The sequence below is a fragment of the Plasmodium sp. gorilla clade G2 genome (assembly GCF_900097015.1).
Source record: "Plasmodium sp. gorilla clade G2 genome assembly, chromosome: 13".
NCBI classification, from domain to species: domain Eukaryota; phylum Apicomplexa; class Aconoidasida; order Haemosporida; family Plasmodiidae; genus Plasmodium; species Plasmodium adleri (nom. inval.).
The window spans coordinates 1,750,637-1,774,908 of NC_041705.1; the positions used below are offsets into that span (position 1 = coordinate 1,750,637).

General features: G+C 18.2%; 9 protein-coding genes across 9 annotated transcripts; 3 read left to right on the forward strand and 6 right to left on the reverse strand.

Annotated features, from left to right (window-relative positions):
* Window positions 1-597: 597 nt before the first annotated feature.
* PADL01_1345600 (conserved Plasmodium protein, unknown function) lies at window positions 598-2,352 on the forward strand (the record flags this gene model as incomplete). Its single annotated transcript, XM_028684014.1, has 1 exon — window positions 598-2,352. The coding sequence occupies one exon, from the start codon at window positions 598-600 to the stop codon at window positions 2,350-2,352; it is 1,755 nt and encodes a 584-aa protein (XP_028540134.1).
* A 349-nt stretch (window positions 2,353-2,701) lies between these two features.
* On the reverse strand, window positions 2,702-3,370 carry PADL01_1345700 (conserved Plasmodium protein, unknown function; the record flags this gene model as incomplete). Its single annotated transcript, XM_028684016.1, has 1 exon — window positions 2,702-3,370. The coding sequence occupies one exon, from the start codon at window positions 3,368-3,370 to the stop codon at window positions 2,702-2,704; it is 669 nt and encodes a 222-aa protein (XP_028540135.1).
* A 1,300-nt stretch (window positions 3,371-4,670) lies between these two features.
* PADL01_1345800 (6-cysteine protein) lies at window positions 4,671-6,017 on the reverse strand (the record flags this gene model as incomplete). Its single annotated transcript, XM_028684017.1, has 1 exon — window positions 4,671-6,017. The coding sequence occupies one exon, from the start codon at window positions 6,015-6,017 to the stop codon at window positions 4,671-4,673; it is 1,347 nt and encodes a 448-aa protein (XP_028540136.1).
* Window positions 6,018-7,439: 1,422 nt separating this feature from the next.
* Window positions 7,440-8,753, reverse strand: PADL01_1345900 (6-cysteine protein; the record flags this gene model as incomplete). The annotated part of the gene is made up of 1 exon (XM_028684018.1): window positions 7,440-8,753. One exon carries the CDS (start codon window positions 8,751-8,753, stop codon window positions 7,440-7,442), a length of 1,314 nt encoding a protein of 437 aa, XP_028540137.1.
* A 1,600-nt stretch (window positions 8,754-10,353) lies between these two features.
* Window positions 10,354-11,127, forward strand: PADL01_1346000 (conserved Plasmodium protein, unknown function; the record flags this gene model as incomplete). Its single annotated transcript, XM_028684019.1, has 1 exon — window positions 10,354-11,127. The coding sequence occupies one exon, from the start codon at window positions 10,354-10,356 to the stop codon at window positions 11,125-11,127; it is 774 nt and encodes a 257-aa protein (XP_028540138.1).
* A 302-nt stretch (window positions 11,128-11,429) lies between these two features.
* Window positions 11,430-13,399, reverse strand: PADL01_1346100 (G-beta repeat protein, putative; the record flags this gene model as incomplete). The annotated part of the gene is made up of 7 exons (XM_028684020.1): window positions 11,430-11,657; window positions 11,845-11,915; window positions 11,997-12,159; window positions 12,355-12,479; window positions 12,650-12,713; window positions 12,827-13,011; window positions 13,144-13,399. The coding sequence occupies 7 exons, from the start codon at window positions 13,397-13,399 to the stop codon at window positions 11,430-11,432; spliced, it is 1,092 nt and encodes a 363-aa protein (XP_028540139.1).
* A 1,434-nt stretch (window positions 13,400-14,833) lies between these two features.
* Window positions 14,834-16,957, forward strand: PADL01_1346200 (DNA topoisomerase 3, putative; the record flags this gene model as incomplete). Its single annotated transcript, XM_028684021.1, has 1 exon — window positions 14,834-16,957. The coding sequence occupies one exon, from the start codon at window positions 14,834-14,836 to the stop codon at window positions 16,955-16,957; it is 2,124 nt and encodes a 707-aa protein (XP_028540140.1).
* Window positions 16,958-18,298: 1,341 nt separating this feature from the next.
* Window positions 18,299-19,567, reverse strand: PADL01_1346300 (nucleoside transporter 1; the record flags this gene model as incomplete). The annotated part of the gene is made up of 1 exon (XM_028684022.1): window positions 18,299-19,567. One exon carries the CDS (start codon window positions 19,565-19,567, stop codon window positions 18,299-18,301), a length of 1,269 nt encoding a protein of 422 aa, XP_028540141.1.
* Window positions 19,568-21,938: 2,371 nt separating this feature from the next.
* On the reverse strand, window positions 21,939-23,399 carry PADL01_1346400 (conserved Plasmodium membrane protein, unknown function; the record flags this gene model as incomplete). The annotated part of the gene is made up of 6 exons (XM_028684023.1): window positions 21,939-22,007; window positions 22,153-22,203; window positions 22,278-22,457; window positions 22,557-22,619; window positions 22,835-22,993; window positions 23,259-23,399. 6 exons carry the CDS (start codon window positions 23,397-23,399, stop codon window positions 21,939-21,941), a joined length of 663 nt encoding a protein of 220 aa, XP_028540142.1.
* Window positions 23,400-24,272: the final 873 nt, after the last annotated feature.

The following is a 24,272-nucleotide window of genomic DNA, read 5'->3' on the forward strand; positions in this document are numbered from 1 at the left end:
GTAATACTTTTGTATATGATAAAATTTTTCTTTTTAAACATATATTATTATAATATTTAAAAAAATAAAATAAAAATAGAGGTGACTATAAATAATATATATGAACGAATAATAACATACAGTACAAAAGAAATAATTTTTTTTTCACAATGTGAAGAAAATATAAAAAAGGGATAACAACAATATATAAAAAAATAAAAATAAATAAATAAATAATATATATATATTTATTTATATATTTATCAAACCATTTATTTATATAATTAAAATATATATAATTTTATATGATTTCTGAATTATATGAAAGAATTTTTAAATAGAAAGATATATTTTTATATCATTTAAATGTTCTTTTATGTAATATCATATAATTTAAAAAAATATTACAATATATTTACATATTAATTTTAAATATATATATATATATATATATATAATATTGTATAATAAAATATATAATTTTTTTTTTTTTCATTATATTTATTTTCGTTTCTCTTTTGTAATTCATTTAAAGTAAAAAAAAAGAAGAATAAGAAAAATAACAATATAGCTTCATACCGTTATCTTTAAATATATCCCAATAAATGATTATATTATATGATGGAAGGAAATATTTATAAAGAGAAAAAAGAACAAGGTTATATGAAAGGAAGCAATGAACTTTTAAAAAAACAAGCACATCATAATGAATCAAAATTTAAAAAATTTTGTGGTGATACTAATATTAAAATTGACGTTCCAAATATTAATGAAAGTTTAAAATTTCTAAAACATGATGTAGACAATAGTATATTAAATTTTGAATATAATACTATGATCCTTAATGAAAAAATAGAAAGACTAAATGATATAGAACGTCAGGTATGTATTCCTATGCATTTACCAATTTCTTATTCAATGAATATTGAAGAAAATGAAGATATATGTCAATGGATTAATAAAGAGAATATGTATCAAAAACAAAATAAAGTAGAAAAAATAACTACTGAAGAAAATATGAAAGAAATAAATAATATAAATGATGATGTATATGAAATAAATCATATTAATTATATAGGTGATATGAATGAATATGGTAATACAAATAATTACAGTAAAGAAGAACATAATAATTTATTAAAAATAATAAATAGTAAAAATTTAAATGAAAACTTAAAAGATATTTCTTCAAACATACCTTATGTTACATGTTTTGAAAAAGAAGATTTAGATTTACTAAATATAACTATCCCTGAATATATGAAAAATAATAAAAATAAAAATAATAAATTAAATAATAACACAAAAGATAACGTATATATTGAACAAACTAGTGAGGATTTATTACTTGAAAAAATAGATTCCAATAAGAGCAAAAAAAAATACTTGAATTATAATCATTTTTTTAGGCATCCATTATTAAAAAATGAAAAGATTAAAAATATTTATCCTATTGTTCCATATATATCAGTATGGGATAATAAATATATACAAGGTATTATGGACATAGAAAGTGATACAGAAGAAATGGCTACATCAGGTGATCAAAATAATAAATCGAAAGATAATAAATTCTATGGTTTATTACATTTAATACAAAAAAGTAGAGATAAACATATTTATAGTTTGTACAAAAAAAAAATTAAGGATGAAAAGGAAAGTAGGAGTTCCTATCGTATTAATAAAAAGCCTATAATTATAAATCTATATGAAAATAATGATAATATAAAAAATAATGATAATATAAATAATAATGATAATATAAATAATAATGATAATATAAATAATAATGATAATAATGAAGAAGAAGCTGAATTGGGAAATAATACAAATAAAATTAAGAAAAAAAAAAAAATTAGCTTAAGTAAATTCTTAATTAAAAAACATATTATGAAATTAAGAAAAATGGAAAAATTAAAGGAATATTTAAATAATGAACAATGTTCAAATAATGAGAATATAAAAAAAATGAACCTTGATCAAATGAACATTTTAAATATTCAAGAAAACGATAATGAAGATATAAAAAATATATCATCATTTAATAAAAGTGACACAAACATACATAATAATAATATCTTAGAAGATCATAATGAAAAAAGAGATGATGTATATATTGAAAAAGAGACACATACAAATGATATGCTGAACAAAAATACAGAGAAGAAAGAGGAAAGTAAACAATATTTTAAATATATAAGAGATTATAAATCTCCACCATTTACAATCAATGAAAATGATCAGTTATCATATGCCTTAGCCTTATCGAAAAAAAAAAATCTAGCATTTCTATTCCCAACCATGTCAAAAAAAATAATATTCTCAAAAATGGGACAACAAAAAAGGAAAAACTTTATATTACTAAAGGAATAAAATATATGAATATATATATATATAAATGTGTATTTTTTTTTTTTTTTTTTTTTTTTTTTTTGTGTATATTTGATGATTCAATTTTTAAGTTTCATATATTTTATACAAACCATACAACAAATAGTTTATTCATTTATATTGTTGTATTTGATTAATTGTTTTATATTTTACTTATACATATCTATAATAGATATAAATTTAAAAAAAACGTTATTCCTTAATGTTACAAAAAAATAAATAAATTAATTAATAAATAAATAAAAAATGTATGTATGTATGTATATATATATATATATATATATATATATATATATATAATTTCAATCTAATGATGTTTATTTTTTGAATATTAGAAAAAATATTCGTGCATATATTTCCAATCAAAAACATATCGTTGTCTTAATAAAGCTAAACCTCTACCTAATACTAAATCAATCTGATATTTGTATAAAGGATAAGTTAGTAACAGTTCTTCATATTTTTTTTTTAAAAGTTCTATATGTTCATTCATGTTTTGAATTTCAAAGGAACACATTATATGAGCACCTGCTAAACCTTTTGAACGACTAGATTGTTCTAGTAATTCATTAATATGATCTCTTATATCTTCTAATATAAATAAAATATCTAACAATTGATTTAATTCTTTTTTTTTCTTTATTATTTGTTCATCATTTTCATATGCTTTTACTTTTTCTTCTATTGAATTTAATATTCCTTCCCATATAGGTACATTTAAAACAAAATTAAAAGAATCATTCCAATTACACGTTAAAATATTATCATACAGTTCATCCATATCATTCATTATATCTTTCTTATCATTTTCCTTATTGTACAAAGCATTAAAATATTTTTTTTTATCATTTAAAAAAAAAAAAAAAATCTCCTTTCTTTTATTATTTGGTATGTAGTTATATAATCCCTTTGTACATATATTTCCATATTTTCTATTTAGTACTTTAAATGATGTGTTACAATTAAAACGACTCAAGGAAAGCCAACATGATAACTTCATACTTTTCAAAGACAAGAAAAAATATATGTATATATATCAGGTGTAAATAAAAAAAATAAACATGTTATAAAATATAAATGCCTACGAGGATTGTCACACAATATATTATATATATATATAACTCATAAATTTGATAGAATTTGGTTATATGTTATATTTATTTATTTTTGTGTTAATATCCCTTTAAATATATTCATCTATTATATATATACAAAATTTTCATAATTTTGTACTTTATTCTAGTATTATTATAATATATATATTTAATTAAAAAAAAATAATAAAAATAAATTAAATTAAAATATGAATACATAAAATATGTAATCAATATAAATAAAAAATTATACATATAATTATAAGTATATATGTAATATATATATAATATATATTATATGTATTATATATATATATATATATATATATATATATATTTTAATACTCATACTACATTTTAATTTAATTATGTGTCCCATTAAAAATAAATATAAATTTATAACATTATTTTTTCTTACTTTTTTTATACAGAAAAATTATAAAAGAAGAATGTGATAAATATTTTGTAATCTCAATGATCAGATATATAGTATATTCAAAAATGAAGTTTTGAATGTAAAATATAAGATACATAGAGTACTATAATTTATAAATACACATATTTATATTATTTTTGCATACATTTAAAGGTTATACAGTAGTTTAAACTTTTTTAATATTATAAAATATAATCCTCATATATAATATATATATTATATATGTATCGATATATTTTTTTAAATATTTTATTTGAATTATAAGTTATTATATTTCTTAACTGTATGGTAAAAAAAAAATATATAACATAAATGTGTATACTATTTTATATGGGACTAGGTAAATAAAAGTATGTGTAAAGAAAAATATAAATGAGATTTAAATTATTGTATTATATATAAATAACTATAAATAAATAGAATAAAAGAAAAAAAAAAAAAAAAAAAAAAAAACCAATATATTATAAAAAAAATCAAATGAGTATTTTTATTTAATTATTATTCCATTTTTTTTTCTGTCCAATGACAATATAAAATTATATTAATATAGGATACGGTATGAGAAATTATAACATATTAGCACATTATAGAATTATTTAGAAAAAAAAAAAAAAAAATTTTAATATATATATAATATATATAATATATATAATATATATAATATATATATCATGAAAGTATAATTAATATACATTATAAATAACCTTGAATCTTATAATTTGTGTTGTAATTTCTTCTGATTTAAATTTATTTTTAATACATATCATCACCTAAATATATAATAATATTGCTACAATTAGGAATATAAACGTTTTAGCCAAAAATCCATAATATGCTGAATCCATAGTAACGGTCATATAAGCACTTTTTTTATCCTTCTTACATATGCACGTAAAAGATGTGGTTTTTGGTATACTTCCAACTATACCAAATATTTTAATTTTATCATCTCCTTCAGCATCTTCATAATATTCAATATCTCCTATATTTATATGTGAATCTAAATAAACAATATTGGATGGTTCAAGTTCTTCTGATTCTGGTTGATATACTTGAAAAAAGCAATCTGGTATAATATCACCAGGACAATTTAAACCCACCAAATGATTATATTTTGGTGCAGACAAATGTACGTTACATGAAATATGTGCATTATCATCAACTAAAGAAATATCTAAACTATCTGTAAAGGAATGTTTAGAACTAACATTTGAAGAGAAATTACATCCGTGTATGACTTTTTTTTCATATTTTGGTTTTAAAACTATTTTGTATTGATTATTTTTAAATTTACATGTACATTCTGTATTAACATCTTTTGATGTAACATAAGATGGGGCTTTAAAGATAGTTAAATTTTTATGATAAATTATTTTATTACTTTTATATAATGCTTTTTCTTTTGGTTCTTGAAAACATTTTTTATTAATTAGTTCACAAGCTAAAACAAATAATTCTCCATCATTTAATTCTACTTCTAATGCATTACTTACAAAATTAGATTCATTATATGTTTTAGGTAAATATGTAAAAACATCATTCGTTAAATTTGTAAATAAAATATTATGAGGATATTTCAATACACGTACATGTACCATAGCACTTCTCCCTTCTATACTTGATATAACCTTTTCAGTATTATCACAAAAACAAAAAAATTCAATGTCTTTTTTACTAAATGGAGATATAGTTATTGTTCTTTCATTATAATTAGGATTTGTATCATTCTCTTCTACTTCATATTCAATTAAACCTAATTCAGATATATCTGTTTCAACTCTGTTCTCATAATCAGTATATACCTTTTTAAAACAATTTTCTGGTAATAGTTTAAACTCTGGAGATGTACTTTTTTTTGGTATTATTAATCTTATCTTATCATATATAAAATACGAATGAATGTTGCAAAAAATCGACCTACGTTCACGCGTATCCGGTTTTAAATTATGAACACCCTCATTTGAAAAATTACATTTATATCCTATGAATCCCGATATTTCGCTATTCAAACTACTAGGCTTGCGGAAATCGTCATTTCCACTTATTATTTTTAATAATAATACTATATATAAGATAAAAGAAATTGGAGCTTTTTTCGCATAAATATATAACATCATGTATAGAAGAAAAAATTGTAAAAATTAGAAAAAATTAAATTTAATATGTAAAGAAAAAAAAAAAAAAAAAAAAAAAAGAAAATATATAATTATATATATATATATATATGTCTTCTTTGTTTTTATTTTATATATTACATAAATCAATATACTTATGTGTGTATTTATTTTTACTTTTGAAGAATAAAAAAAATTACTTATAAATTTTTACATATATATAATTCATATTAAATAAATCTCACAATTAAAGGGATATATATATTTTCATATAATCGTTTTTTTTTTTTTTTCTTTTGTACAAGTGTATTATAGTTTAAAATATAGTGACGGCTTTTTTTTTGTACTTGCGTACATGAAATTATTTATAGGTTTGTACTTATGAATAAAAATAAATATTAATATAAATATATGTATATATATATATATATATATATTATTTATAAGACATCTACATATGTATTATTATCATTTAATGTCTTATATATATATATTAATAATTTTAATTCAGTTCACACACGTTTTACTATTTTATGTACATTTATTATGTTAATGTTTTGTTTACATTAAAATGGATTTATTATATTTAATATAGTTAGTAATACCATTTGAATATGAAATATATTGAACAAGAATAAATAAAAATATAAAAAAATAAAATTTCCTATTTTTCATTAGTTTTGTTTTTTGTATAATAGATTAATTATAATTTCTAATGCGTAATATCTATAACATCAAAATGTATATATATATATATATATATATATATATATATATGTTATATGTGCATATGATTATTATATATTCCCTTTATAATGTATATTTGTGTGTAATTTTTTTTTTTTTTTTTACAGCTAATATATATTCCTTTACGCTGAGTAGAAAATAAATGTAGCTATTACTATATTTAACATTATTTTTAAAGATATGTAATATATATATAATATGTACATTTATTTATTCATAAAGAGGAAAAGAAAGGTAATAAATGATTTATATTGCAAATTTCTTTTTTCATTGAAATGTGTATTCATATGACTATCATGTTAATTTAATATTTCATTGTTTATTTTATTTTATTATTTTACTTTTTTTTTTTGTTTGAATATATTTATATTATTGTACATGTACTTAAAAAAAAAGTCTTGTTTATGTTAAGTATAATGGATGTATAAATATAAAGAAAAAAATGATATATTCTATAAATATATATTTCAATGTGTATATCGAATTATTTTTGCATAAATATATATGTAGAATGTATTGGAAAACATTCCATATACAAAAACAAAATATGAAAAATGTAAAATGATATATGTGTGTGTATTTACGTTGCATTTATCTCAATAAATATATACAAATGAATATTAAAATAAATGTAATAACTATACAATTATAATTATATATATATATATACAAGTTCATTCATATGTTAAAATACATATAAAAAATTACAGTAAGCAAAACTGTAAGAAACATACTAAAATATTTTCCAGATGTAGATGCGATATGTAAATCCATTACTGCTTTTTTTCCACTTTGTTCACAAATACATCTAACTGTATTTGATTTTTCTGGTTTTGTTGTTAATGCTAACATATAAATGCCTTCCTTATTATTTCCATAATATTCTATATTATATATATCTAATACATCACTTAATAGAAATGTTTTATATGTCTTTTTCGAATCGATTTCTTTTTGATATAATATATGTTTAAAACAATAGGGTGGTGTTAATTTATATGGACATTTAATACCTGCGATTGTTTCATTTTTTTTATTCCAAAGATAAACAGTACATATACGTTCTTCTTCATTTGGTATATCATTTATTATGAATCCATTTTTATATATACCTTCACCTTTTGGTTTCGTAAAATCACAGCCATCTATATTTTCGGTTTTGTCTGCTTTTATATTTATATAATATTTTTCATTATTTTCATCTTGAGATGAAAACATACAATTAATATTATTTAGAAATATGGAAGGCATTTTTAAAGCCACTTTATTATTTGATAATGAATTTACTTTAATATTTAATATATCCTCACAATTTCCAGATTCTGCAGAAGTTTCCTTTTTCATATAAAACATAAGTATATCATTTTCTTTTAATTTTATATCATACTTATATGCATCCTTTGTATTATGTATAATATGTTTTGTTTTTTCTAATTCTTTTATATTATTATATTGGTTATTTAAAATTATTTTTACTAACCCTAATTTTCCTTTTAATATTTTATCTTGTCCTGGGATACTCTTTTCCGTTTTACTATTATCACATCTACAATATATAGTTTTACGACTTTTATTTTCGTTAGGTATAACTAAAATATTTAGACTGAACTCACTGAACGTTGAACTTATTGCATACTTTTTATCTATATCTAATTTTTTTAAATGATATGCACTTGAATCATTTTTATAAGCAGAATATAAATGAGACTCAAAACAATTAGTAGGTACTATTTCTATATTATTAAAATCACCATCATTTTTCTTAGGACATATTAATACTACATGGTCACCCAACGTTGGGTTGTTTATAGTACATCCAATTTCTTCGTAGATTTCAGATGATTCAACTACAGTTGGTTTAACATTAGTCAGAGGATTAAAATAAAAATCACATACGTATTGTGTTGAGCTTAAGAGTTGACTAATACTTATTTTTACACAAAAGAACAAATAGAATAATAGTATATTTATAATGCTCATCATTATTCCCATACAACATTAAAAAAAAAAATATATATATATATATATTTATTTATATATGTATATATTTATTTATGTTATATAATTTGTTTTCCTTTTTCCGATTATTTATTCCCTCCCACACTCTTGTCTTTCCAAAGATAAAAAAAAATATATAAATGTAAATATATATGTATATTTTGTGACCAATCAAATAAACACTGCCTATTTGTTTAGCTCAGAATATGAGAAAATACAAAATATGCTTTGTGAATATGAACAGTGAAGATTATATAAATATGAAACCACTTATATATATATATATATATATAAACCTGTTTGTATTTATTTTTTTCTTTTTTACAAGGACAAATGATAGAACATACGGATCAATTTTATTTTATTTTTTTAATTAAAAAAAAAAAAAAAAAAAACAGGACAGTTGCATTAACGTAGAGCTACTTTCATTTTTGCGATCATAGTAACAAAAAAAAGTGCGTGAATTAAAAAACCTATATAGTTTAAGTAAAAATAATAATATTTTTTCATCTTTTGTAGGAACATAAAATGAATAGGATACGAGAAAAAGGAACCTTTATTATAGTATTATATCATTATATAACAGTACGGGTTATTATTATTATTGTTATAATTTTCTTTCATTTTCTTATAAAAAATATTATACAAGAATTTCATCATAGTATCTACATAACTAAAGGAAGAAATGATAATTTTGTTTGTGTGCATATACAGAAATGTACTTAAACGTTTTTTTTTTTTGCGAGATTATTATAAAAAAAAAAAAAAAATTATATAAAAATATATATTTGTACAATACAAATATATTTATGTGTATGCAATTATTTATTTTTTTTTTTTTTTCTCGTATGTTAATGAAAAAAAAATACATTTTTATGCATAAAAGGTTATACACATAATGTGTTAGGAATATTTTTATAAAAATAAAAAAAAAAATTTATATAAATACTATGGATGCATAAAATTAAAAATGAAAAAAATTATAATAATCTAGGAAAAATTATTCACATAAAAATATATATATGTTTATATTTAGTGAATATATAATGTTTTATTTAATTTTTTCAATTGATTATATTTTTATGTCTATTGATAATAATAATAAAAACAAAAAAATAGAAGAAATTAAAAATATAAATGAGTTTATAAGAAATAAGATTTATAAATATGTTAAAATATAAAAATATAATATTTATATATTTATTTGCTCATATTTATTTATGTATTTATTTTTAATTTATTATTTTTTTTTTCTTTGTGCTATTATATATATATATATATATATATATTAATGGAAGCATGAAGATATTATATAAAAGCAGTATAAACGATATATTTAAAAATTAATAAACACAAATGTAATATTATATATATTAATAAATATATATATAATAATAATACTTTGAATTTTTTGTATTGCATTTTAAAAATATTTCCACTTCTTTTAAAGACTTAGATACATAAAGAAATTATATTTGAAATACACACATAAAAAGCATATAGTCATTATAAATATATATATATATATGTACCAAATTTTTTAAGGTTAAGCATTTTTAGTAGCTTAATATATTTCATATAAAAATATCAAAGAATGAGTAGAAGTTCATTAATATTTGAGAATAATAATGATAATAATGAAAAGAAAAAAAGGAAACTATTTCAAGATGAGTATAACTACCAATCATGTTACCCTTTGAGTTATTTGAATGTATATAATAATAATAATAATTGTAATAATAATAGTAATAATAATAGTAATAACAATAACAATAATAATAATGATAATAATAGAATGTATGACTATACATATAATCAATCATATAATTGTACCTATGATCAAACATATAATGATGTATATAATGAAATATATAACGATTCAAAAAATATGTCACACAATGCATTAAATGTACAGGTAAATGAAGAAACATATGATAAATCTCTCAACAACTCACATACCACTTACCCTTTTAGTAATATTATTAATAGTAATCAACTTAATAGTAATATTTTAAATAATAATGAAATGATAGATATGCGTAATTTTTATGAAAATGGTAATTTTGTTAACCCTATGGTAGAAAATAAAGATCAAAATCAATTTAATGAATCGCATAAAAATAATATGAATAATACTATAGGAAATCTGAATAATATAAATAACATAAATAATATACAATTTGATAAAAGCCTTTTAATTAATTGTATTGATGTCTTATTAAATTTTATGAATTATAATAATTTAAAAGACACCATAACAGAAGAAACACTTCATGAAAATTTAATCAATTTACGTTTTTATATTTTAAGATTAAATGCAGGAAAAGTTAGCCAAAAAAAAATTACTGAATATTTTCATAAAATGTAATTATATATACATGTTTATTATGTCTTCATTTTTGTTTTTAAGAACCATTTTAATATTTCTCACATATATATATGTTAATATTTATATAATATATCTTTTGTTTTGTTTTGTTTTGTTTTGGTTTTTTTTTTTTTTTTTTTTTAATATACATTATATTGTATAAATATATTCACTTGTTAAATGTAAGCGTGATAATCTTATTTTATTATAAATAACATATTAATATCTATATATATATATATATATATATATATATATATATATATATTTTTTTTTTTTTTTTTTTTGATATTTTTTAAAAATTAATATAAATTCAATTTAGTAATAATATATATTTTAATGGTCTGGTCTAGTGAAGCCATGACACAAAGACCTAGTTTGTCTTTACACCAATCAAAAGAAATTATTGGTTGTGTAGATACATTCAGATCATTTAACTTATTTAATTCTCCCACTATTCCTTTTTTACATCCTATTTTTTCATCAAAAATAGAATTTTTTTCCGGATATACATATTTATACACACCTAGCTAAAATGGGATCCCGTTACATAAAAAAAAAAAAAACAATTAATTTAATCGCATTATATAAATTAAATAAAATTATATACACCATATATAAGTACGCATATATGTATACATATATATTTTTTAAACAATTCTCATTTATATTTAAAACAAATTTTCTTTTTCTTTTTTTCATATTAATTTAAATAACATTTCCATCTCCTCCCAAGGTAGCAAAAATGTCACGATTTTGAGGCAAAAAAGGTGTTCCCCAACATGTACCTTCAAATATATATATATATATATATATATATATTATTATAAATATGTACATATTTTTTTTATTATTTCATTTTAATGAACCTGATATTATTTTGTCTTTGCTATATGAATATCCAGAGACATCATTATATACATCCAAGTTAAATATATAAATATTCCCCTCGAGAGTTGAGCAAATTAATTTATTCTTTTTTGTATCTTTTCTATCATAATTAACAGCACAAACACCATTGTTTACATTGACCTGTATAAGCAAAAAAAAAAAAAAAAAAAAAAATTATTATGTTGATAAAATAAATGGAAGATTATTTAAAATGAATTATAATATTTTATATATCAAAAATATATATATATATATATATATATATATATATATATATATATATGTTCGCCTATTTTACATTCACGTGATTTTTTTTTTTATTTTTTAGAATCTTACTTCATGTTCTAATCTCATTGTTCTTAAATCAAAAAATTTAATATCCCCATTATCATACCCAGCACATATATTTAAATTTTCTTCATTCATATTAGAATAAGCATTATGTTCTACATAATTATTTCCTTGAGGGTAAAGAAAAATAAAAATGGTAAGATAGTGATATATCCTTATGGTTATATTATTCACATTGATATATATGATATTGTTATCTCATAAGTATATATATATATATATATATATATATATATATATTTAATAATATTGAAAGATTAACATTTATATCTAAATTAACCTGTTTCCACGCACCAACAATCAGGAATGTAAGAAGAATTTTTGGGTGGTTCCAAACTGACTACCTACAAGAAAAAATATAATATACGAAAATGTACTTTAAAAAAAAAAAAAAAAAAAAAAAAATACTTAAATATATATATATATATATTAATTCATTTATATATTTCAATTGTACCTCTTGTTTGGTTCTTATGTCGAAAATTTTGACTGAACCATCCCTACTAGCACTTACTATAATATTATTATTTTTGTAATTCTTACAATCTATTTTGTTTATTAATTTAGTGTGCTTTTTTATTTTGTAGTATTCTTCAGACATGTTATTTATATCATAAAGAAGTATGTTTCCATCAAAGGAACCTATTTTTTCAATAATAAATAAAATGTATATATATTTATATGCTTTCCTTTTATTTGTTATACTTATAATAGAATAAAAAAATATTACAAAAAAAATCATGTTTTAATTATATAAAAAAAAATATATTATACCACATGCTATTGTATATGTTCCAGTTGAAGTGAAAAAAGGAGCTATGGTTTTAACACCTTTATCAAGATTAGTTTTAGATATACATGTAAAATTTCCTTTATTCAAATTATATATATGTATATATCCTTTTTTATCAAGCATTTCTCCTACGGCAATAATGTTACATTTGCCGTGTACCCATTTCAGATCGTATATAGTATTATCAAGACAATAATTTATATGTTCAATAATTTGAGGTTTATTTTCAATGTTCATTAAATTTACAAAAAAGGAAAAAAATAAAAGTTAAATTAATATATAATATGAAAGAAAATAAATTGATAACTCAAATTTTTAAATTTAAAACGAATATTATTTATTAATGTTTTGGAAGCATAAAAATGAATTTATAAGCAATATTTTATATTTGTTCATAAAAGAACTTAACGAAAAAAACAAAAATTTTATATTAATATATTTAGTAGGATATTATTTAAAAAAAAAAAAAAAAAAAGGAAAGGAAAAGAACCATTCTTTTATTATATTTATATTATGATTATTATTAAATGATTACCTAATTTATGTTCTTGAAATAGACAAGAACATATTAAATTATAGACACATTTTCAATATATTATATACTATATATATTTATATAAATATTATATATACCCTTTAATAAATTATCCTATCCAAAAGTATATAAAATAACATATTTATAATAATTAAATATATAAGAAATAATATTCTTATATGATTCAATCGTGTTATATATGCTGATTCTAATGTCATATAATTTTAATATTAATAAATAAAAATATACGAAATTTTTAAATTAATATATATATATATATTATATATTGTATATATTTTTTTCAGGATAAGTAATTAAAAAAGTACTTTGTTAAACATAATATGCTTGGGATGAGAGAAAAAAAAAAAAAAAATAATAATAATATATAAATAACATAAAATAAAATAAAATAAAATAAAATTAAATTAAATTAAGATATTTAAAATATATACAATATTTTTTACGTATAATAATTTTTTTTTTCTTTTTCCATATATAAACCAAAAATATATAAAAACATCGAATATATTTTTTTAAAAAGTTGTTCATATATGTATGTAATATATAGAAAATATAATGATACAATACATACATATAATATTACTTTTTCATCTTTTTAAAAATATATATATATATATATATATATATATATATATATTTATTTAGTTTTTTTTTTTTTTTTTTTTTTTTTTTATGCACATTTTAAATAAATAAAATATTAGAAATGTATATTGTTATTGTTTCAACATAATACATAAATATTATTGATATATATACATGTGTGTATTAATTTTATTAATATTTTTGTATTTTTATATTTATCATTTTATGATTTCATATTTATGTGTGTATTAAAAATGGAAGAAAATTTGTAATAAAATATTAGATATATCCTTCGATTTATATGGTAAAAATCTGAAGGAAATAAATTATATACAAAAATGAAATATGATATATTATATATAACATATGACATTTACCATATAACGTATGACATATATATGTAGTTATTTATTTATCTTTGTGTGTTGTTCCATATGATTCGGATTAACTATTTCGTGAATTAAATATAAATATATATATATATATATATTTTCTTTGTTTTGATAATTTTATTTTATTATTCTCTTTTGTATATGGCACGACTGAAAGTGTTGAATGTGGCTGAAAAACCATCTGTGGCCTCTGCCATTGCCGAAATTTTATGCAAAGGTAGACCTAATAAGATTAAGAGTTGTAGTAAATATAATCCTGTTTTTACATTTGATTATAAGATAAAGAATGACATATGGTATATGTATGTGACATCTGTCACTGGTCATTTGACAGAACAAAAATTTGATGACCGCTATAAAAACTGGAATAATACGGACCCACAAGAATTATTTGATGCTGAAATAACAGTATATGTTGAAAAGGATAAAAAGAATATTGAAAATAATTTAAAAAAATATTCCAAAGAATGTAATATGTTGATTTTATGGTTAGATTGTGATAGAGAAGGGGAACATATATGCTTTGAAGTTATAAATGCCTGTAGGATTACAAATAGAAAATTAATAATTCATAGAGCTCAGTTTTCAGCTGTAACTGAAAAAGATATAATACATGCTATTAATAATTTAAAAGAACCTAATAAAAATTTAGCATATAGTGTTGATGCAAGAAGAGAAATCGATTTAAGAATGGGTTCTATTTTTACACGTTTTATGACCATTAGATATATTGAATTGGTAAAGAATGAAACTAATATTATTAGTTATGGTCCTTGTCAATTCCCTACCCTAGGTTTTGTTGTTAATAGATATTTAGATATAAAAAATTTTAAGAATGAATATTATTGGAGTATTAAAATGAAATGTGTGTATAATAATGATTTAATAAATCCTATGGATGATGAAAATAATGATGATGATCATGACGATCAAGAGATTGATAGTGACAGTGACGAAAGTGATAGTTATTATACTAACAGTGATGAAAGTAATAATGACAATGATGAGACTGATGATTATTATGTTGATGAAAAGAAAAATAAGAAAAAAAAAAAAAAGAAAAAGAAAAAAAAAAGTACAACAAAAAAGAAGAAAAACAAAAAGAAAAAAAGAAAAACAGTTAATAATAAGAATAAAAATAATAATGTTGTAGATTTTACATGGTCTAGAATAAGATTATTTGATCATTTAGCTGTAATACTTATATACGAAGAATTATTAAAAAATCCACTTTGTAAAATAACAAATGTTTATGAAAGTGAGACAAGGAAATATAAACCATATCCATTAAATACATTACAAATGACAAAACTTGTTTCTAGATATTTTAAAATATCTTCAAAAGAATGCATGACGATAGCTGAAAAATTATATAACAAAGGATATATTAGTTATCCAAGAACAGAAACCAATTGTTTTCCAGATACCATGAACCTACAAAAGATTATAAATCAACTGAGAAAAAATGACACATTTGGTTGGTATGCTAATAAATTGTGTGAAGAAAATAAATATCAGAAACCAAGAAAAGGAAAAATGAATGATAAGGCTCATCCGCCTATACATCCTGTAAAAAATATGAACAAGACATTAAAAGTAGAAGAAAAAGAATGGAAATTATATGAATTTATATGTAAACATTTTTTAGCAGTATGTAGTAATGATGCTATAGGATATAATACAAAAGTAACAGCAAAAATACAAGAAGAACAATTTTTTTGTAAAGGATTAAAAATAAAAGAAAAAAATTATTTAGAAATATATACATATGAAAAATGGAATGATAAAGTTATACCTTCATTTCAAGTTGATGATGAATTTTATCCCACATCATTATTAATAGAAGAAGGTATAACACAACCACCTAAATATTTATCAGAATCAAATTTGCTTACATTAATGGACAAATTTAGTATAGGTACAGATGCAACTATGCATGAACATATAGAAAATATACAAAAAAGAAATTATGTTATAAAAAATTCAAAGTCTCTTTTTATACCTACCAATTTAGGTATAGCCTTAGTACAAGCTTATAAAAAATTTAAGGATATTGGTATTGATTTAACAAATCCATCCTTAAGAGCTAAAATGGAAAAAGATATGTCATTAGTAGCTTCAGGTGTAAAACAAAAAAATGAAATTATAAGAAATTATATAGACATTATGAAATATATATATCAAGAAATATATAATAGAATTGATGTATTAGATAAAAATATACATTTTTATTTAAATAACCCCGAAGAAATCTCATATACATAACTACAAAAATATATATATATATATATATATATATATATATATATATATATATTTCTATAAATTAAGATAACATTTTATTTATCTTATATTAATAATAACATTATTACCCCATTTTTTATTTGCTCTTCACTTTTAAGTAAATTTTAACATTTGTGTGTGGGAATTTTTTGTAGTCATGCTACAATTATTACATATATAATCTTTATTTGACTTGTAATTATTTTATAATATCATATGATATTTTATTATATATATATATATATATATATATATATATATATGTATGTATTTTTTTTTTTTTTTTTTTTTTTTTTGTTGTTGTTAATTCTTATAATTTTTCATCCATATGGGTAACACATTTATATATTCATATGATTTTTCTATTTATTTTTTATGTTTTAAATTATTTAATATATGACCCCTTTTTAATATATATATATATATATATATAAGTTTTCATTTCATTTCTTTTTTTTTTTTTTTTTTTTTTTTTTTTGTTGCTTTTAAAAATTGAGGAAACATATATATCTATATATTATATATATAGAGAGCGATACATAGAGGCATAATCAAAATTAAAGATACTACTATTGATAAAATTTAATACAACATAAATAAAATATATATTATACTTATATATGTAATACTATATATATGTATGATTATATAATTAAGGATAAACACTTATAAGAATAATAATTATTAAAAAAAAAAAAAAAAAAAAAAAAAAATTTATGAATATATACAAATATATATATATATATTTGTATACATTCATATTTATATTTTTTAAACCACTTTATATGTCTATAAGAAAAAACGTAAATTTTTTTTTTCGAATACTAGTTTTATGGCCATTGCTTTACGATTATTTAAAATTTTCAAATAACTGTAAGCACTTAAAAAAAAGAAAAAGGCATAACAATTGCGTAGGTTATATGTTTAAGATAAAAATATAATTAATTTTTTTATCTAATAAGAAAGCTTTGGTATAAAATTTAAAGTAATCCCATAAAAAAAAAAAATATATATATAAATTTATATATATATATTATATTATATAACTTGTATTTATTTTTTTTTTTATTTTTTTTTTTAAATGGTAAAAAGTTTTTAAAAATTTTAATACAACATATAAATGATATGTACACACATTTATATATATAAAATTTTTTTTTTCATTTTTATGATTATTTTAAGAAAATTAAGGAGATATACAAAATTTACATAATATTGATAAATGTAAAAATGAAAATATAAATAAATATACACATATATATAATATATATATATATATATATATATATATATATATATCATTTCTCTTCAATTTTTAATTATTTATTGTGGTGCATCCATAACTGGTAAATCTGGTTTTGGTAAAACTATATTGAATAAGTTATAAATATAAGTAGTCCATATACCACAGAATAATCCAACAAACATAGCAATAACTAAAAATGTGGATATAATTTCGATTTCTTTCTTTTTCTTAGCTTTTTTTAATTCTTTAACGAATACAAGGAATGGTACAGTATTAAACCAACCATTTGTAAAAGCTAACATAGCCATACATACACATTGTTGTACAATGTTTTTGAAAAATGGATGATCAACACATGCATTTAAGATAAACCATGGGATGAATACTAAACGTAATGAATTAGCAACTAATAATTTATTTAAAGAGAAAGTAAAATTTTTAAAGATTTTAATATGTGTAAGATTTGGTGGATATCTACTGAGAAAATCAAAAACTTGAAACATACCAACAATAATGGTAACATTATAATCTGAGATATTATGACTTTCTTGCCATTTTTTGTGTCCAACACCTGGAAATAATTGTAAAGTTAACCAGTTTACAAGAAACATAGTTAATATAGCTTTGTAACTGTCTTTAAATAATTCCATATAAGATAATGTGGCACTGTTTTCTTTATTTTCTTCATCTTTTTTAGCATTCTTGTTTGTTAAATCTAAATTACATACACAAAATACAATAGCTAATATTAAACAAAGTTCACAAATAATATATAAATATAATAATTTTGCCTTATTAACTCCATATTGCTTATCTGTAGATACGAATTGATCAAGCAATATGTTAATAACAAAAATAAATACTCCTGATATACCAATACCTGCTGACATATAACCACCCATATTATCTTCCATAGTAGATCCTATATTAAATGCAATGGTTTGAGCTAATCCTGCCACTATACCAATAACAATAAAGGCTACTAAACAATATGTATCAAATTGTGATTCTGTAAAAAAACTGTGAGATATTTGAAAACCAGCACATAATATTGATAAACCACCCAAAAGAAATGGTAACAAAATTTTGGGAATTTCAACAAATAAAGCTACAATTGAAGAACATACTAAACCTGTAATCTGGTATGTATTATATTTAAAATTTATATTTAATCCTAATGCTGTATTCCATACATTCAAAGAACTTAAACCTATTAAGATAAAGGTTAAAGATAACATGGAATGTTGTTTACTGCTTAATGTAGATCCTTTCTTTCCATCATCCTTAAAATCACCCCTGGATTCTATATCAGCATAAGCTTTAGATGACTCTTTACCGGTACTCATTTTTGCTTTATAAAATAAGTATTAATAAATAAATAAATAAATAAACAAAATATATAATATAGTTATATATTTATATAAAAATAAATATATATTTATATATTAACCTAAAAATATATATATAAACAAAATATATACATATATATTTTTCTTTTATAAATTTCTACAAAAAATTTTATATATATATTTATATGTATATTTATTTATTTAATATTTAATTATATAATATATACATAATATTAATATATATATATATTTTTTAAATATTATAAAATATATTTATTAAATAAATAAATAAATAAATATGGAAAAGAGTCAAAAAGGAAAAAAAAAAAAAAAAAAAAAAAAATATAATGTAATATAATATATAGATATATTATAATATATATAATTTATATATAATACATATTACATAATAATATTATAATATATTATATATTTTAAAAATAAGTTTTATTTATATACTATAATATTATCTTATATTATATTATATATATGTTATTAATTATATATAGATAAATTTATAAATACTTTTTATAACATATATATAATTTTTATTATATATATATATATATAAATATTCTTCAAAATAGGTATCAAAGAAAACCTTAATATATAGGTTTAATTATATAAAGGTTTATTTCTAATAATAAATATATGAATTCATCGTTATGATAATATGGTGATAATGATTATAATATTTCATATTATATATTATATATATTTTATATGTATATATAATATAATAATAAAATCTCTTTTTTCTTTCCTTCAAGGAGAAAGATTTAAAGATTAGAAACAAGCATCAGTAAATTACAACGAATACCATTTAATATTTAAATATATATTTTATATATAAATATATATCATATATATATATATATTATATATATATATATATAATATATCTATAATGTTGCTATATAATTATATATAATATATTAAGAATTCGGTTTGAATTATAAGTATATTTAAAAAAAACAAAACAGAAAACATAGGAAATATAACAATATTATATATTTTTTTAATTAATTTAATTAACTTATATATTTATTATGTCAAATAATATGTTTTTTTTCTCTTCTCATAGGTATCTTAAGAGAAAAACAATTTTACTAAGCTACAAATTCAGCTCGTAGAAATAATATATCAAGGATCAAAAAAAAAAAAAAAAAAAAAAAAGGAAGATATATATATAATATATTTTGTATATATTTATAAAGATTAGAAAGATGGAAAAAAAAAAAAAAAAAAAAAAAAAAAAAAAAAAAACTTTAAATAATAATTAAAAAATGATATTATATAAACAAATAATTATTTTTAAAAAGTATATGAATCAAGAAGAAATTATCATTATATTATATATATATATATATTATATAATATTTTCTTTTTTTTACCAAAACAAACAAAATATTTAATTATTCATAAAATAATTTTAATTATAAAAAAATAATCTATTCATAATAAAAATGTATTATAATATATATAATAATATATAATGTAATATAAAATATTATATATATAAATATATGTTATAACAAAATTGGTATAATAAATTTATTTATTACAAATGAATATTAAAAAAATAACTATTTTATAAAAGCATATATATAAATGTTAAAATAATAAAAAATGGGAAATTATATATATTTATATATAAAAAATATGTGTTATTATAAGAAAAATTTCTATATAACATTTTTAATGTAAATATTTTGTAAAAAAAAAAAAAAATATATAATATATTAAACTTTTTTTATAAAATTAATTATTATATAATTATAAAGTTTTATTATTATAATTGTAGGTTTTAAAATTAATCCTATTTTTTATTATTTTATTTTATTTTCATTAAAAGGAAATAATACATATAATCACGCATTTACGATAATATGTATAATTTATATGTATGTATATATATATATATTTAAATAATATAATTGTACATATGTCCTTTTCTTTGTGCATAAATACAAAGAAGTTTGGCTTAACATAAATACATACATACATTTATATATATATATATATATATATATATATATATGTTGAAAAAAAAATAATAATAAAATATATTATAAAAAATTAGTATTTAAAAAAGAGGAAAGTTTTTTTTTTTTTTTTTTTTTCTTTTTTGTATTTATATATGGTCCTATATGGGAAAATATTTATAATATGCCTATAATAATTCAAAAAAAAAAAAAAAAAAAAATTAAAGAATACTTTTGGTTCCTTTTAATAAGTGTTATATAAATTCTTAAATAATAATGTTCTCATATTTTAATGAATAAAGACATTTTATATGTAAATAAATTTATATGTTTTAAATTTCTTTTGGCATTATTTTTGGCATATTAAAAAGAAAAAAAGCATTTTAATAGGACATTTTTAATAAGACATTTCTAAAAATATTCTTTGTTGTACATTTCATGCTCAACAATACCTATAAACATAATATATATATATATATATATATATATATATAAATATATTTATATATATACATATTTATGAATAACATTTTATTCTTTGGAAAAGTGAAAAATTTGATGTTTCTTAATTTATATATCCATATATAATGACATTACCTCTGTGTATTGAAATAAATAAATAACACATGCTAAAATATTTATAAATAACTAAAAAAAAAAAAAAAAAAATATATATATAATATATATATAATTTAATTATTTACATGTTAATATGTTCTTACGATTAAGGGTAAAATGAGGGTCGAAACAAGAGGCATAAATATAGCATTAAAAGGATATAAAAAGAAGTTAATAAAAGGTATTAAATATATAAAGAATATGGAAATGAAAAAAAAGAATGATCCTGCTGTTATACTTGAACAAAAAATTATTTCTTCCTTTATCTTTATTTGAATCTTATCCTATAAAACAAAAATAACAAATTATATGCAAAATAAATAAATAAATATATATATATATATATATATATCCAAGTTGCCATATGAAAAATGTTTGTTTACCTTAATAAGTGGGTATATCAATGGGAGCATACAAAAAAATAGTGAACATAATAAAAAGAAAACCTAATAAAAAAGTAAATAAAATAAAAATATATGACGTTATTTATATTAATAATAAAAATGAATATAAAAAATGTAGAAAAAAAAAAAAAAAAAACTTTATTTTTTGTGATTGTTTTAATAATATGTATTTACTGAATAACATAAAATATAGAACATAAATATATGTATACATTTTATTTTTAATTTTCATTTTATTCCTTTTTTGTATTTCTTACGGGAAGTATCATAACAATAGAAAATATAAGGTATAAAAAAAGGGGAAATAAAATGATTAAAATATTTAAAATTGAAAGGATACATAAGGCCTTATTATTTTCGAAAAAATGTTTGTAGTTTTGTAATGCCAAATCAAAACTGTCTTTATTTAATACATTCTAAGACACAGAAAGGAAAAAAAAAAAAAAAAAAAAAAAAAAAAATTAAAAATAATATTATTTGTTATATAAATAAAACATATGAATTAAAATGTAGGTATATTAAATACAGAATAGATAGCATATTTTTTGAAATAAAGATATGAATACATATATATTTTTGTACAACACATTATTATAATATATATATATATATATATATATATATATATATATATATATCAATATTGTATGTATTATTTTATATTATGTTATTCTTTATTACATTTTTCAAATAATAAAATGTGTAATTTTTAAGAAAAGATGAACCTAATTTATTATGCATACAATCCTTTTCATCGTAATTTATAAGGGCGTTTGGAGAATACTTATCATTTAAAATGGTTCCTTCGTTTATCCTTATCATTTGTTCTTGTTCATTTGATAAATATAATAATAATAATATATATGTTATATATAATAAATACATACAATATTATATTGTGTATATAATTTTTTTTTTGGAAATATTTAATTAACAGAAACTTAAATCAGCCACAAAAAAAAAAAAAAAAAAAAAAAAAAAAAAAAAAAAAAAAAAAAAAATTATAAAATAAATATAAATAAATAAAATGATATAATATTATTTTAATATATCATTGAGACCCTTACAATTAATCGTCTTTTCAAATTTATTTTCAAGAGAAAAAAGTAAAATATATATAAGAATATTATATATTACTTAATATTTATTTATTATTTATTTTAAGTAATTTTTTTATTTTTTGAATGTGTTGTATGTTTCGAACAAGATCGTATAAATTAGAATAAAAAAAAAAAAAAAAAAAAAAAAACAAAAAGCGCCACCTAATTATTATTATTATTTTAAATAATTAAAATAAGAAATTGTGATGGATATATTTTTTTATATTTTTATATTTATTTCTTTTGAATATATATTTTTCTAACATTATCATTTTGTCCTTAACCCATTTTATTTTTTATGATGTATATCACAAAAGTACAATATTATATCATACGAAAAAAAAAATATGACCATATATAAATAATTGTATAGAATATGCATATAAATATATATTATATATATAATATATGCAATACATATAATAATATATATATATATTTTTTTTTTTATGCGTATTATTATTTATTTAAATTATCCATTTGTTAATTTTTTTTATTTTTTATTTTAAAATATTTATTATATATGTATTATATATAATATCAAAATATATAAGAATATATAATTATTATATTGTATATATTTTATTTATTTATT